Genomic DNA, 16,729 nt, shown 5'->3' on the forward strand with positions numbered 1-16,729 from the left:
CCCATTAATAACATTTCACATCGCTGATCACTCCCCTCATCATAGAAATATTTTCTTCCAGGATACCATTCTCACCTAACTCACTGGCAGCTACTTCTCACCTTGGTTCCTGGCTTCTCTTCTCTGTCTTGTGAACCTTTAAGTGCTCTATAACTCAGTATTTAGATCTCTCTTCTGGTTACACTCACTCCCTGGGTGATCTCATTCAAACATGTGGACTTAATTAACATACATATAAATATAATCTCCTATTTTTAATTCTAGCTCAGACCTCTCCCATACCTCCAAAGTGGTATATCCAAGTTACTCAACACTTTCATTTGTATCTCTCACACTTAACATACCTAAAACTAAATTTCTAACCTTTGTCCCCCAGATCTGCTCCACTCACAGCCTTTTAAAACCTCACTAAAGGCCGGGCACGGTGGCTCACGCCTGTAATCTCAGCACTTTGGGAGGCCGAGGCAGGCAGATCACCTGAGGTCAGGAGTTCGAGACCAGCCTGGCTAACATGGTAAAACCCTGTTTCTACTAAAAACACAAAAAATTAGCTGGGCATGGTGGCTCGCGCCTGTAATCCCAGCTACTCTGGAGGCTGAGGCAGGAGAATCGCTTGAACCTGGGAGGTGGAGGTTGCACTGAGCCAAGATCACGCCATTGCACTCCAGCTTGGGCAACAATAGCAAAACTCCATCTCAAAAACAAAAACAAAAATCTCAGTAAATGTCAATTCTATCCTTCTAATTGTTGAGACCAAAAATCTTGTGGTCCTTTTTGACTCCTCTTTTCTCTTACACCCTACGTTCCAATAAGACATCCTATTAGTTCTACTTTCAAAAATGAACAAGTCAGACACTCTATTACTTCAGAGCCTTTGCTCAAACTGTTCCTTTGGTCAGAAATGTTCCTTTCTCAGATAAATGCAGTTTATTCCATCTTCTCCTTCAGATTTTCTTTCAAATGTCACCTTCTCCATCAATCGCACCTTGAACACTCCATTTAAAACTGTAAGCCTTCTTTGAAAACTCCTAATCTTCTTTACCCTGCTCTACTTTTTCCTCCATACACTTTTATTCTTTTAACATACTCTACTTTTTCTTACATGACATATCAGTGTCCAATTACTGCTTTTAGAGTTTAAACTCTAAGAACGCAGAGATTATTTATTCCATCCCAGCAGCTAAAACAGGGCCTAGCACTTAATAGATACTATTAAATATTTAACAAATTAATCGACTATAAACTAGCATTTATCTATTCTATTCATTCAAGAAATATATATTGTCTAACATGTTTTAGATAGTGGAGTTACAAAGATCAGTAAGAGGTACAGGTAAAGAAGGACCATTTATTAAATATCCACTATGTGTAAAGCACATACATTATCTGCCAGGATCTAAAGTAATTTCTTCAAGGTCTCATAGCTATTAAGTATAAAAATGAATTTCAAACATTAGTCAGCTTGACTCTGAAGTCCACATTCACTCCACTACACCAGGCTGCTCCTTCATAAATTATACTATATCCCCTGCCATAAAGCAAGATTTGATCCTTGGCTATTATTATTTATCCCAAAATACTAATGTTTCTAATACTTTTGGATACAATTTTACCTATTCTACAATACACTGTAGAATCAAATATCGACCTTATACAGAGTATCAATTAGAGAATGTATGAAGAAGGCAAGGCAGTCTTCTTAACTTACCCCTTTAACATGTTCAAAGGTGACATTTTTCATCTGGACAGGATCTACTGCAGAATCAAGCCCTGTTGTTGTCCGGAAGCGGACTAAAGGGAAGAAAAGAAATGTTTATATTTGATAGATTAATAACATTCCAATCACTTTATTTTTTAGATGCAAGAAAGCAAAGCCTAGAAAAATTAAATGTCTGTGTGACCTAACTTCACATATCAAATCAGAGCGAGGAATAGAAACTAGGTCTTCTGGATTTCTTTTTTTCCTTTTTCTTTTTTGACGGAGTCTTGCTCTGTTACCAGGCTGGAGTGCAGTGGCACAATCTTGGCTCACTGCAGCCTCTACCTCCCAGGTTCAAGCGATTCTCCTGCCTCAGCCTCCCAAGTAGCTGGGATTTCAGGCATGCGCCACCAAACCCGGCTAATTTTGTATTTTTAGCGGAGACGGGTTTTTGCCATGTTGGTCAGGCTGGTCTTGAACTCCTGACCTCAGGCGATCCACCCGCCTCAGCCTCTCAAAGTGCTGGGATTACAGGCATGAGCCACCACGACCATCCGGTCTTCTGGATTTCTAAACCATCTTCAAAGAGTAAGTGATTCACATTAAAAAGACATATTTCGGCTGCTCTGCCTATGGAGTAGCCATTCTTTTATTCCTTTACTTTCTTAATAAACTTGAAAAAATAAAAAATAATAAAGACTGGGTGTGGTGGCTCACACCTGTAATCCCAGCACTTTGGGAGGCTGAGGCGAGCAGATCACAAGGTCAGGAGATCAAGACCACCTTGGCTAACACAGTGAAACCCCATCTCTACTAAAAATACAAAAAATTAGCTGGGCATAGTGGCGCAAGCCTGTAGTTCCAGCTACTGGGGAGGCTGAGGCAGGGGAATTGCTTGAACTCTAGGAGGCGGAGGTTGCAGCGAGCCGAGATTGCCCCACTGCACTCCAGTCTGGGCAACAGAGCGAGACTCCATCTCAAAAAAAATAAATGAAATGAAATAAAATAAAATGACCTATTTGTACTTTTCAGTTAATAAAATCAAAAATTATTTTCTACTTCTCATTGTAGTATCTAATGATAGAAATCTTAAATCAAAGTTTCTCAAACTTTGGTGTGGACAAAACTCACTTGAGAAATATGTTAATTCTCAGGCCACAGCACAGGGCCCAGGAGAATTTGCATTTTTAACAAACACTTCGATTATTCTAATTGGTCACAGGCCTACACTTTGAAATACACTGCCTTAAAGTTAGCAGAAAACACTGACACACATTAATAAAAATTGAGGCTTAACACATATTATACTTTTCACGTAGTCTTCTTCCTCTGACAACTGTTATTACTTGCCCTCAAATGACCTATCAATTATGACATCACTAAGTCTGACAAGCAAGACAGAAAAAGTCTGATAGGACAGTAAAATATTTGAGATTAATTTTGGAGAACTATTACAAGGATTTCTTAAGTCTTTCCCACTCAGGTAGAAACTTCCAAACTACAGCAGTTATAAATGAGTAAATGGAGCAATTTCTAATTTCCTCAGAAGCCCAAAATACTGCTAAGATAGGCTGAAAAATGAGCTGGCAAAATATGGGGTTAAGAAGAAATGCTTAATAAATCAGGAACACAGAAGCTGGGAAAACAAATTTAAAATAGTAATTCTAGAACGAACACCAATAGTTTTGGCCCACAAAGTATTTTTTAAGAATCTGTACATATCCTTAATATTAAAGAGAATAGAGAACACAGGGTGAAAACTGCACAGTAGTGGAAAAGGTAATTGGAACCACTTAAGTCTGACACTATTGCTTAATTTCAGATAAACAAACTAAAAAAAAGGGAAACATTTAATGTGATTTTATGAATAAACTGAATTTATCTTTGAAATAGAAGACTATTTCAGCTTGTATTGCTATTATAAAATTCTTCTACATAATTTTAAAATTAATTATTTTCCTTTCACCCTGTTGACCAGGATAATTTTTAATTTTATAATTGGACAGGTATCATTTTCTAAAAATCTGGGAAACTAACCACTACTAGGAATGAAAGCCTAATTCTAGAACTATAAACATTAATATGTTCTTTCTTTAAGGGTTAGATTAGGCATTAAAAGGAATCATATATTTAAAAGAATAAGAAATAAGTTAGATAAATAAAAAAAGCTTTTACCAGATAAAAATGGGTTTTTTAAAAGTCCATAAATGCCGAATAGCAGCAGAACGAAGAGAATCAGACGGGTTCGCCTTAGGGAATCTAGGAGAGAAAGAAAAAACTTTACATGAAATCACATTAATGAAATATGACAGCTCAATGAAATGCAAATATTAGGTTATTGTTAATAATTATATTTCATCACATCCAATTTTGGAATCTGGCATTCTTTCTCACAACTGCTATGATTTCCTGTAAGTACCCTATTATCAAAAACTTAAGGCCAAGCATGGTGGCTCATGCCTGTAATCCCAGCATTTTAAGAGGTCAAGGCAGGAGGATCACTTGATCCCTGGAGTTCAAGACCAGCCTGGACAACATGGCAAGATTCCATCTCTACAAAAATTAGCTGGGTGTGGTGACACACGCCTGTGATCCTAGCTACTCAGGAGGCTGAGGTGAGAGGATCACTTGAGCCCAGAAAGTTAAGGATGCAATGAGCCATGATTGCACCACTGCACTCTGGCTTGGGCAATGAAGCAAAACCGTGTCTCAAAAACAAACACAAACAAAAAACAAAGAAACAAAAACCTTTATGAAGCCATTCACACTTCCTGTTCTCCAATTTGTTTTCTCTCTTGAGAAAGGGAAACCATCAGCAGTATCTCCATTTCTACATAGATTAAGTTACAAATATAGTGGAATTTAATCAATAGATAGATGGTCTTAGAAAAGTTACTTAAATGTAGGACTATGACTTCCTTTCAGTTACTCTTCTCAAACATGGACGGTGTCAATTCAACTTACCATTGGTTTTTTGTGTGAGTGCTTGAGCTTTCAGAAAACCTTCCGCAAAACCAGTTTTAAATGCATCTTGGTGAGCTTCAGGTATGTTTTTGGTTTTCATAAGTTTGTCCAGACTCTCAATATCTGATCCTCTGTCCCGCAAAAGAAACCCCTGAATACACAAACAACACATCAGTACTGGTTAACGATGCAGTGATACTTCCCAACAATATTGTGACCACTCAAAAAAATTCACTAAAATTCTGTAATTTTTACTGCCAATGTGAAGAAACAGATTAAGGCTCAGCAATGAATTAATCAATAACTAGGAAACTAACACTAGATCCTATTCCTGCATCAATCAATTAATAATATAAAGAAAGTGGCATTATTCTCTGCACGAACACCATACTGAAAACAGGTCACATATTATCTTAGGGTTTCATTGGCTTAATGTTCATATCCCTTTATCTTTGCTAGAGGAAAAAATCTCATTAATTTACTAAACGTCTACTAAGCACCGTTCATATACTTGGCCTTATGTAAGTTCTGAAGATGTAAAGATAAAATAAACCACTGATCTTAAAGTTTTCAGTCTACTGGAAAAAGATATGTAAATAGCTAAGTTTCTTAAATCATTTTGATATTATGTTAGAAGTATTATGTATGGTGGTAAATCAATGCTACCTCAGAAATATAGAAATGGCCTTATAGAGAATAGGACATCTAAAACACAGGGAATAAACACCACGAACAATATGACGGAGGCATGAAACAATAGCCTTCAGTGCTCAAGAACTATAAGCAATCTTATATAAGACTTCAATGCCAAGAGAGGAGCAGGGAAACAGAGGGGCATATTGAATGGTGAGAAGAGAAACATGGCAGTTAGAGACCAAAGGATGAAATTTCCAGTGTATCAGGTAGAGGTAAGCAATAAAGCAGACTAATATAACTAGATCACCATTTTAGAAAGATTGATGAGTGGCAGTCTGGAGGCTGGACTGAACGCAGCAAGACTAGAGGCAAGGAGACTAAACAAGTATTCATTAGAGTAATTTAGGCAACAAATAGTTATAGCCTATCTATGGCAGTTGAACAGATGTAAGAAATATTTAGGAGGTTGGATCAACAGGACTTTAGTGGTTAATGGATGTGAGAGGTGAGGCAACATGGACAAATGTAGGTTGATAGCCAGGTTTTTAGCTTGGGTGGATGCTGCTCATTAATACAGAGAACACCTCAACAGGTGTAGGTTTGTGGGAAAAAAATCTAGTAAGTGGAGACGCAAGTCTGGTGCCCAGAAGAGTTAGAGGTATAATGATTACACAGGTTACTAATCCCTTATTATTAGTGGAAAGAAGGAAGAATATCTATCAGCCAACAAAAGAAATCAGATATTGAAGCTCCTCACTCTAACAACTTGAAAATATTTCCTTTTTGGATCATAAAAAGGTCTAATTACCTTCACGAATGATGGCGCTATATTCTGTGTTTCAGCTAATCTCTTGGAGGTAGACTGGAGACGTCGTGTCCTTGATTTCAAAGTTTTAAAACCCCGAGACTGTATGAAAACTAAATAAAACAATACCATTCACTGTCAACTGTAAATTGTTACAGGAAAAGAAAAATGCCTAAGATTCTAAAGTCTGACACCCTACCTGTATATCCTAGTCTACCTAATTTGCCTGACGCTTCAGTATGTTTTCCTTTGTTTCCTTCTTTTTTGTAGAGACAGGGTCTCCTTTTATTGCCCAGGCTGGCCTTGAACTCCTGGGCTCAAGCAATCCTCTTGCCTCAGCCTCCCAAAGTGCTGGGATTAGGTCTGGGAGCCTAATCTACCATGCCCAGCCTATGGTTTTTTCTATCGTCCTTTTTTCAAAAGGAACTTTATTTATTTATTTATTTATTTATTTATTTATTTGAGACGGAGTTTCGCTCTTGTTGCCTAGGCTGGAGTGCAAGGCATCGCTGCTCAGTGCAACCTCTGCCTCCTGGGTTCAAGCAACTATCCTGCCTCAGCCTCCTGACCTCAGGTGATCCACCTGCCTTGGCCTCCCAAAGTGCTGGGATTACAGGCATGAGCCACCACGCCTGGCCTATTTTTTATGTTGATAGGGGATAAAAGTAAATAGAGAAGTCAGAGGGTTATACAATATAATTTAAAAAACTGAGTATCAACTCTGATAAACTGTGATTTAAAAAAAACAAACCCAACCAAGTAATTAAAATAGATTGAATCTACACAACTGATTTTTACATGTTTTTGGTAATTATGTGTTTTTGAAAAAAAGGTTAAGTGTATCAAATTAGTGTCTTCTAATTTCTCAAGCCCCAATCCCACTTCCCAGAAGTATAACCTGTTAACAATTCTGACTACCCTTGTATGCATGCACATACATGCTCTTTCTATAAAACTACTCTAGAAATAGTACCTAATTTTTTGCAATTTTCATTTTTCATGCATATTTTTCAGAACAGAACAGTGCATTCAGTTTAATGGCTGTTTATACTTTTCCAATTTATCAGAGTGCAATTCATTCAACCATTTCCCTGAACATTATTTGTTTTCTGGTTTTTATTGCTGGAAACAATACTGTGGTGAACATTCTTGTACATGTATGTCAGCAGATGTAGACTGAATTCCTAAAAGAAACACTGTTAAGGTTTAAATTTTGTTTGACACTAAGAGACTACTTTCTAAAAAAGGCTGTTATCAATTTATGTGCCCACCAATGCTTATGAGTTTCCTTTTCTTCATATCCTTGCCAACACTAAATAACATGAATCTTTCAAATTTGTACAAGTCTGACGGGCAAAAATAACAGTACCTTGTTTTACTTTGCATTTCCCAGATTACAAGTGCGGGAAAATTTTGAAAAGCTTCCTCTGTATTTTTATTGACTATTTTTATTTCTTTAGTAAATTGACCATGCATGTCCTTTGCACATTTTTCCATTTTTATTTAGAGAATATGGATGTTACAGATAGTAATCTTTAGTTATATACATTGTAAACATTTATTTTAATGTGTCTTTGTCTTTCGATCTTATACAGTAATTTATTAGGTCAGTGTAGCCATACCTTTGTTGTGTTTTCTGCATTTTAACTTGATTAGAGTTTCACTGCCAAACTAAGATTTTAAAGGTAGTCTACTTACCTCTAATATTTTCAGTTTTATATTTTTGTTTTCAGCCCTTTAACATATTTGGAACTTTTTTTTTTTGGTATGATGTAAAAAAAGAACTTGATTTTTCCAAAACAGCCACTTAGGCTGATAACATTTGATAATCCATCATTTGCTTATTGATTTAAAATTCTTAATTTTGTTGCACTGATGTATGCCAGCACTAGGTTAAATTTTTTAATTTTAGTTATTTGTAATACTACACTGCTGATTTCCATGGCTAAATATCTGTATTTTCATATACTTAAGTAGGGTAAAATCCCCTTCATTAGTATTCTTTTAACATGTTCTCAGTTATTCCAAATTAAGTTTAAAATCAACTTCTCAATTTCCCAAGTGGGTCATTAGAGTTTTGATTGGGGTTGTATTGACTTTATAAATTTGGGCGTAAATTGATACTGTTATAATACCTAGTTCTTCCAAATAGGATTACAGCCTTCTCTTATTTTATTTCACTCAGTTCATCTTTCATTTCCTTCAGTAAAGCTTCATACACACACGTGTGTACGTGTGTATATATGTATGTTGTATATTTCTTGTCAGGATGAAACATTTACTGGGTTTTAAAGAAATTGTAAATAAAACTGCTGCTAGAATATAAGAAAGCTACTGATTTTTATGCATTTATCTGGTATGGACAATGCAGTGAACTCTTCAACAGCCTTTTGGATGATTTTCTTGAATTTTCTGGTAAACAATCGTTATCACCTGCAAATTATAATTTTACTCCTTCTTTTGACTTATATATGGCTCATTTAGTTTTCTTTTAAATCATATTGTTCAGAATCTCCAAATTAATGCTGAAAAAAACCAGGATACTCCATGTTTCTCAAATTAACAGGAACACAATAGATGTTTAATAAATTTTAAAAGTTTCCTTCCATTTCTAACTTTCTAAGGGTTTTCAGGAAGCACAACAATTAAAATATATCATGTCTTTTTATCATACATTGAAATAATGATATTTTTCTTTTCTAATCAATATGATAAATTGACTTACTAATAATCTTAAATCACTTTTGTATTCCTTAATCATGATATAATATTTTTAGCACATTTCTAGATTTGCTTTCTTCAGATTTTATTTAGGATTTCTGTTGTTAAGTGAAACACATCTATTTTGTTCCTCTGTCATGCTTGTGTATGTATATATATACAGACAGACAGACAGACATATATACTATATATATTTTTTAGATAGGATCTTGCTGTCACTCAAGCTGAAGTATGGCGGCATAATCATAGCTCACTGTAACCTTGAACTTTGGGCTCAAGCAAACCTCTCACCTCAGCCTCCCAAGTATCCAGAACTACAGGGGCATGATACCACGACGGGCTAATTTTTGTTGCTGTTGTTGAGATGTTGTCCAGGCTTGTTTTGAACTCCTGACCTCAAGCGATCATCCCAGTGTTGGAATTACAGGTGTGATCCACAGTGCCTGGCCTTATGCTAATACTAACAAGTTTTACTAACAGCAATCTCATGGAATAAATAGGGAAGTCTACTCTTTTTCTTTTTAATAAGGTTTTAAAGTAACAAGAAACTCAAGATTCTAGAAGAATGCAGCCATAAAAACTATCTGAACCTAGTGCCTCTGGGGCAAGGGAACAATATTTTTAAAATACTGTCTTTTAAACTTCATGGTTATTATCCTATCTCTTCTTGGGTTAACTTTGTTAATTTATTGCTTAGATAATTGTCCATTTCAACATATTTTTATTTATGACATATAGTTACACATACTACCTTGCAATTTTAAAACCTTCACATATCCATGGCAATTCCCACTCATACTTCTAATACTGTTTGTATTTTCCTGTTGTTTCTTAATCAGAATTGTTAAGTTGCTCTGTTTTGTTTTTTTATACTAAATTTGTTTTTGGTTTAATTAAAACTATTTCCACCCATTATTTTAAAATGTTTGCTTTGTGTGTATTAATTTCTTCTATTATTTTTCAGAAATTCAATTTATTTTCCATCTTTATATCTCGATTTTTTTTTTTTTTTGAGATAAAGTCTTGCTCTGTTGCCCAGGATGGAGGCGCCATCTTGGCTCACTGCAACTTCCATCTCCCAGGTTCAAGCGATTATCCTGCCTCAGCCTCCTGAGTAGCTAGGACTAGAGGCATTTGCCACCACGCCCAGCTAATTTTTGTATATCTTGGTAGAGATGGGGTTTTGCCACGTTGGCCAGGCTGGTCTCAAACTCCTGACCTCAAGTGATCTGCCCGCCTCAGCCTCCCAAAGTGTTGGAATTACAGGCGTGAGCCACTGTGTCCAGCCCATCTTGATTTCTTTTCTTCTTCTTTTTTTTTTTTTGAGATGGAGTTTCACTCTTGTTGCCCAGGCTGGAGTGCAATGGCGCAATCTCGGCTCACCGCAACCTCCACCTCTGGGGTTCGAGCGATTTTCCTACCTCAGCCTCCTGAGTAGCTGAGATTACAGGCATGCGCCTGGCTAATTTTGTATTTCTTTTTTAGTAGAGAACGGGGTTTCACCATGTTGGCCATGCTGGTCTTGAACTCCCGACCTCAGGTGATCTGCCTGCCTCAGCCTCCCAAAGTGCTGGGATTATAGGCATAAGCCACTGCACCCAACCTGATTTCTCAGTAAATTATGTAACACCCTCAACATCATTTTGTCCTCACCAAAAGAGTCTGATATACAGATTTTCACTGTGGTTCATTACTGAGTGTCTGTAATCTCAGTTTTGATTTCCATTCAGTCGTGAGACATTTAGAAAAGGGTTTTAAAAATTTCAAGTATTTAGGTTTTTTTTTTTTTTTTTTTTTTTGAGACGGAGTCTTGCTCTGTTGCCAGGCTGGAGTGCAGTGGCGTGGTCTCGGCTCACTGCAACCTCCACCTCCTGGGTTCAAGTGATTCTCCTGCCTCAGCCTCCCAAGTAGCTGGGATTACAGGCACACACCACCATGCCTGGCTAATTTTTGTATTTTTAGTAGAGATGGGGTTTCACTATGTTGGCCAGGCTGGTCTTGAACTTCTGACCTCGTGATCCACCCTCCTCGGCCTCCCAAAGTGCTGGGATTACAGGCGTGAGCCACTGTGCCCGGCCGTATTTAGGTATTTTTTTAAGCTGTCTTTTCTGTTACTGGATTTTTAGCTTTATTTTCTGACATTGAGAGAATCTGACCTCAGAGTTACAACATTAGGAAAATTTATTAAGATAGTTTTCATGCCCTAGGTAACACATGCTCAGTTTTTATAAACCTTCCAACAATAGCTAAAAACGTATCAGCTGTCTTCTTCTGTCTTCTTCATTAACTATTTCTTTAGAGGGTTATTGGGTCTCTCTGCTGAACTTGGTGCCTCTCTTTTATGCTTTAAGTTTTCCTCAAATATGTGGATTCTTGGTAATCTATTTGTATTTATAAATAAGAATACAGTGATCAGGACCTGGCGCCGTGGCTCACGCTGTGATCCCAACACTTTGGGAGGCAAAGGCAGGCGGATCACCTAAGGTCAGGAGTTCCGAGACCAGCCCGGCCAACATGGCAAAACCCTGTCTCTACTAAAAATACAAAAATTAGCTGGGCCTGGTGGTGGGAACCTGTAATCCCAGCTCCTCAGGAGGCTGAGGCAAGAGAATTGCTTGAACCCAGGAAGTGCCATTGCACTCCGGCCTGGGTCACAAGAGGAAAACTCCATCTCAAAAACAAAACAAAACAAACACAGTCATCAGTATTGACTACAAACGGGTATCCTCAACACTAGCAAAAGTAAATATATTCAGAATATAAAACATGGACTATGCTGAATGAGCAGAATACCTTTAGTGAATGTGTAATTCAAAACCAAAGTAATCTGGCATGCTATCTTATTTCTTTCCTTGGCATCAATGCTCAAACCAGGAGTCTCCACAGACAGACGTCCCTCAACACACACACACACACACACACACACACACACACACACACACAGACGTCTTATTAGAAAAGTGTTTTTTTGCTAATTTATCTAAAGGTTAAAGGCCATAACTGTACTGTGATTGGCCCATTTCTGGCAATCTTCAACTGCTTATTCCATCCCATCCCAGAGCCCAATTTTACTGGACCTGGGAGTGGGGTTTTTCCTGAGTTCTACTACTGGAAGCAGAAGTACTTACCTCTTTCATGACACCATTAGTCCCATGAAGGTAGAAAACATGTCTTTTTCATTTACAGTGATCACTATCACCTGACATCTATCACTAGTGCCTTGTATTCAAAAATTATATGAATAAATGCAAATTTGATTTTACTGTCAATTTGATGTCACCTATTTTACAACTTACTGAAAGTCCTCAAATTTCTGGTCCATTAACGAAACCTTTCTGTTGTTGCTCTTTTTTTTCTCATATATATACATATAAAATTAATTTCAATGGGCTTTTGAAAGTGAGGATGAGTAAGCAAATGTGCTTAGTCATTTATCTTGAAACAAGTGTAGATAAGTTCCCTGGAGTTTGATTTATTGTGGCACTATCACGCTCAAAATTTAGCTCCTATATATTTTCCAGATTAAAAATTATACAGAAGTACCCAAACTCATCAATTCCAAATACTCTTTAGGTCCTGTGAATTGCAAATCAATGTTTAGAATCATTAATGCCATTAAGAAAGACAAATCAGACTACAGTAAATAAATATATATTTTTTCCAAAATTTATGGTTGTTGCTTCATACCTGGCCAGTACTGAAGATCTGAACAAATGCTTTGAAGAGCTCTTGAATGATGTTGATACAAGCAAGAGGAACGTAACGTACTAAATACATCTAAGTTACCTGGAGGGAAATTGCAAAAAGTAAATTTTCTAATTTCCAAACCAAAAAACAAAAATCCTATGAAATATAAATAATTGTATCAAATATTAGAGAAATCACAATATGAGTTTCAACTTTTATTTATCCATGATATGACTGCTTTTATGAAAATGTCTAAAGCATTGCTAATTTAACTACCTTACATCTCACAGTTCTTCCATTTACTAGCTATCACTTGTTGGTTACATTATCTTTATTTATTTATTTTTTTTGAGACGGAGTCTCACTCTGTTGCCCAGGTTGGAGCGCAGTGGCACGATCTCGGCTCACCGCAAGCTCCACCTCCTGGGTTCACGACATTCTCCTGCCTCGGCCTCCCGAGTAGCTAGCTGGGACTACAGGCGCCTGCCACCATGCCCGGCTAATTTTTTGTATTTTTAGTAGAGATGGGGTTTCACTGTGTTAGCCAGGATGTGGTCTCGATCTCCTGACCTCATGATCCGCCTGCCTCGGCCTCCCAAAGTGCTGGGATTACAGGCGTGACCCCCACCGCGCCTGGCCTACATTATCTATTTTATCTGGCATACAAATGTAGCTGCTAATGAAACTAAATTCAAATTAACAGTGATAAAAGATGGCCCAGTGGTGGCTCACGCCTGTAATTCCAGCACTTTGGGAGGTGGAGGTGGGTGGATCACCTGAGGTCGGGAGTTTGAGAGCAGCCTGAGCAACGTGGAGAAACCCCATCTCTACTAAAAACACAAAATTAGCCAGGTGTGGTGGCACATGCCTATAATCTCAGCTACTCGGGAGGCTGAGGCAGGAGAATCACTTGAATCCGGGAGGCAGAGGTTGTGGTGAGCTGAGATCATGCCACTCCCGCCTGGGCAACAAGAGTGAAACTCGTCTCAAAAACAAAACAAAACCAGTGATAAAAGATGTACTGTGTTTAAGGCCGAGCGCGGTGCCTCACCCCTGTAATCCCAGCGCTTTGAGGCTGAGGCGGGCAGATCATGAGGTCAGGAGATATAGACCATCCTGCCTAATGCGGTGAAACCTTGTCTCTACTAAAAATACAAAAATTAGCCAGGCGTGGTGGCGGATGCCTGTAGTCCCAGCTGCTTGGGAGGCTTAGGCAGGAGAATGGCATGAACCGGGGAGGCAGAGCTTACAGTGAGCCGAGATTGCCCCACTGCACTCCAGCCTGGGCAACAGAGCGAAACTTGTCTCTTTAAAAAAAAACAAAAAACAAAAAACGATGTACTGTGTTTAGGCTAAAATTACTTTTAGTTAAGAACATAAAGAGATAAAGAACTGCTGTTTCTTAGAGACAATTTCAAAAGCTCTAATGGTATAAAAAAACACTGTAAATCATAGCTACTATTATCTTTCCCTCATAAAGCTTCCCTAGTCATTGGGTAAAAAGAAAGGTCAAGCCATGAATACTTCACTGATCCTTCCTAACTGCTTCTCTTGACTATTGTGTCTCATCCTATTTTACATCCAAGATCCTAGGGAAAAGGTCATCAGCAGCAACAGCAGAAATAAACAGTGGTTATCATCTATTTGTGTGTCTCAGTTAGAATTTAGGGACTTTTCAAGGTCCCTTAGCATTCCAGTCAAAAAATCCCTTCCTAATACCTCTGCCTGCCTAAACCTAGCAAGCAGCTGGTGGTATGAGGAACGATCTTAAGAGTAAATGTAAATATGCAGACTAGAAGAGCAGTAGAAATAATCATAATAACATAATAACAAAAAGAATTTTATTCTATTGAACGCTTAGTATGGGCCAAATATTTTATAAGAAGGCAAATTTAGGCAGAGGCAAACTTTCAGTCTAAGCCCCCAAGCTCAAAACCATTTCATTTTTTCCTCACACTAAGGTTTTTTATGTCCTTACACTGAAATAAAGGTAAAGGAAGTGTAAAGAATTAATTAATGAATTAAGTTTATGCAAAGGACAGCTTCAAATTAAACCTTCATTATAAACTATTCAAACCTGCTATTTTGTTCCTGGACTTTTATGGCCTGTTTAAGTGCCATCCAAAGAAAAACTCATAAAGTTGACATCCCTTTTCAGACTAGTATGAACCCACTTATTATACTACCATACTGTTACGAGATTCAAATAAAAAAAAATGTAGACATTCCACAAAAGGGATAACTGTTTTTTTAATCAATGTATTCTCAAAGATTAAGTATGTTTCCTGGAATTAAATGTGTGTCACCTAAAATTAAAACAAACACCGCCCCCCATTCTGCTAAATGCAATGTGGTATGCTGGATCAGATCCTGGAAAAGAAAAAGGACATTTGCAGAGAACTAGTGATTTGGTGAAAACAAATTTTGTTGAAATTCAAATAGTCTGTAGTTTAGTTAAAAATACTGTACCAATGTTAGGCCGGGTACGGTGGCTCATGCCTATAATCCCAGCACTTTGGGAGGCTGAGGCGGGTGCATCACGAGGTCAGGAGATCAAGATCATCCTGGCTAACACGGTGAAACTCCGTCTCTACTAAAAATACAAAAAATTAGCCGGGCATGGTGGCAGGTGCCTGTAGTCCCAGCTACTCGGGAGGCTGAGGCAGGAGAATGGCATGAACCCAGGAGGCGGAGCTTGCAGTGAGCCGAGATTGCGCCACTGCACTCCAGCCTGGCTGACAGAAGGAGACTCCGTCTCAAAAAAAAAAAAAAAAAAAAAAAAAAAAAAAAAAAAAATTGTACCAATGTTGATTTCCTAGTTTTAACAAATGTAACATGGTTATGTAAGATGTCAAAATTAGTGGAAGCAAAATTCTGTACTATCTTTGCAACTTTCCTGTAAATCTAGTATTATTCCAATTTGAAAAATTGCAAAAAAAACAAAACAAAACAAAACAAAACAAAAACCACCTTAGGAAGGAACCCAGCCCACAGTAAATGCTATTCTAAAAGCTAATAAATGGTATCTATAATTATTAATAGTGCTAAAATACTTAATTGGAACAAAAAATACATTAACATACCATATTTATTTTCAAAGAAGGATTGTGCAGAGACATGGGATGTATGCCAATGGGAAGAAATGTTTTTGCCTTTACAAAATCCAGGAAGTAGATTTTCTACCAGCTGATCAATCTGTCCAATTTTTAATTCAGATAATCCAAGGTCCCTTAAGTTAAGTGAAGGCTGTAAAAGATTGGGTCAACCAGGTATGCATTAATATTATCAAGATATTTAACCTAAGGAGTACATATTATCAGTTAAAACAATTAGATTTTAAAAGTCTAACAAATATATTTCCTTTTTTAATATTTAAAAATAAATTGATGCAAATATTTTTACAGTTCGTTTTACTGAGATCAGTCATATGACGTTTGACATAGGTTAAAAAATTATATTCCTAATGGTATCCTTAAATAAAGAGATGACATTTCAGCATGAATGAGAAAAACATTTTTTTTTTTTTTTAAATCAAACCCAAACCACTACTGTCCTAAGCATTATGGTTCACAGAATCAAGTGAAATGTATGCTATTTTTTCCTTCTCTCCATACAAGGGTACTCTGATCAAGAGCTAGTCTATCAACTATTGATCAAGCACTTATAATGACAAGAGTGTAAGAGTAACTACCTGCAGGGTTATAAAGTATGTTACATAAGGTCCGGGGGATTTTCCCCAACAGTGTAGAAGTGATTGGAGGATAATAGTAAGGTTCTTGAATTGGGGAAATTCCATTCAAATGATAATCCTCACCAGTCCATGGAGCTTTTAAGCCCCCAAGCGGCCATAAACAAAAGCCCACTTGACAAAGGAATAGTATGCTTGGTTACCATAGGACATCTCACTCCTCTGGCCTCATTGCTTAGATCCTTCCTTGAACTCAGAGGTTCTAAAGTTACCCATATCTTCTAATAAGGAAGAAAATTAAAGTCAAAACTGTGTGAAAATCAGGCAAAAAAAGTCTAAAAATCACAATTATGTGTAACATATACCCACTTTTAAACAACAGGATAGGGATTTTTTTTTGTCCACATGAGCGGAAAGAGAGGCACTTAAAGGCAAGTAACAATTACATGTTACTCAAACCCAAAACAGCTAAGGTGGGAGGATCGTTTGAGGCCAGGAGTTTGAGACCAGCCTGGGCAACATGGTAAGA

General features: G+C 37.4%; 1 protein-coding gene across 2 annotated transcripts in view; it reads right to left on the reverse strand.

The window, feature by feature from the left end:
- YME1L1 (YME1 like 1 ATPase) overlaps positions 1-16,729 on the reverse strand; it is a 44,181-nt gene that overhangs the window by 18,769 nt on the left and 8,683 nt on the right. The window contains exons 3-8 of one of the 2 annotated variants that reach the window (XM_055274977.2): positions 15,596-15,758; positions 12,513-12,611; positions 6,108-6,217; positions 4,664-4,814; positions 3,875-3,958; positions 1,709-1,791 (exon numbers count right to left, since the gene is read on the reverse strand). In XM_055274977.2, coding sequence (XP_055130952.1) covers positions 1,709-1,791; positions 3,875-3,958; positions 4,664-4,814; positions 6,108-6,217; positions 12,513-12,611; positions 15,596-15,758 — 690 coding nt within the window. The remainder of the gene's footprint in view (positions 1-1,708; positions 1,792-3,874; positions 3,959-4,663; positions 4,815-6,107; positions 6,218-12,512; positions 12,612-15,595; positions 15,759-16,729) is intronic. The other variant, XM_055274978.2, reaches the window with a different exon arrangement.

The sequence above is a fragment of the Symphalangus syndactylus genome, chromosome 4 (assembly GCF_028878055.3).
Source record: "Symphalangus syndactylus isolate Jambi chromosome 4, NHGRI_mSymSyn1-v2.1_pri, whole genome shotgun sequence".
Classification (NCBI taxonomy): domain Eukaryota; kingdom Metazoa; phylum Chordata; class Mammalia; order Primates; family Hylobatidae; genus Symphalangus; species Symphalangus syndactylus.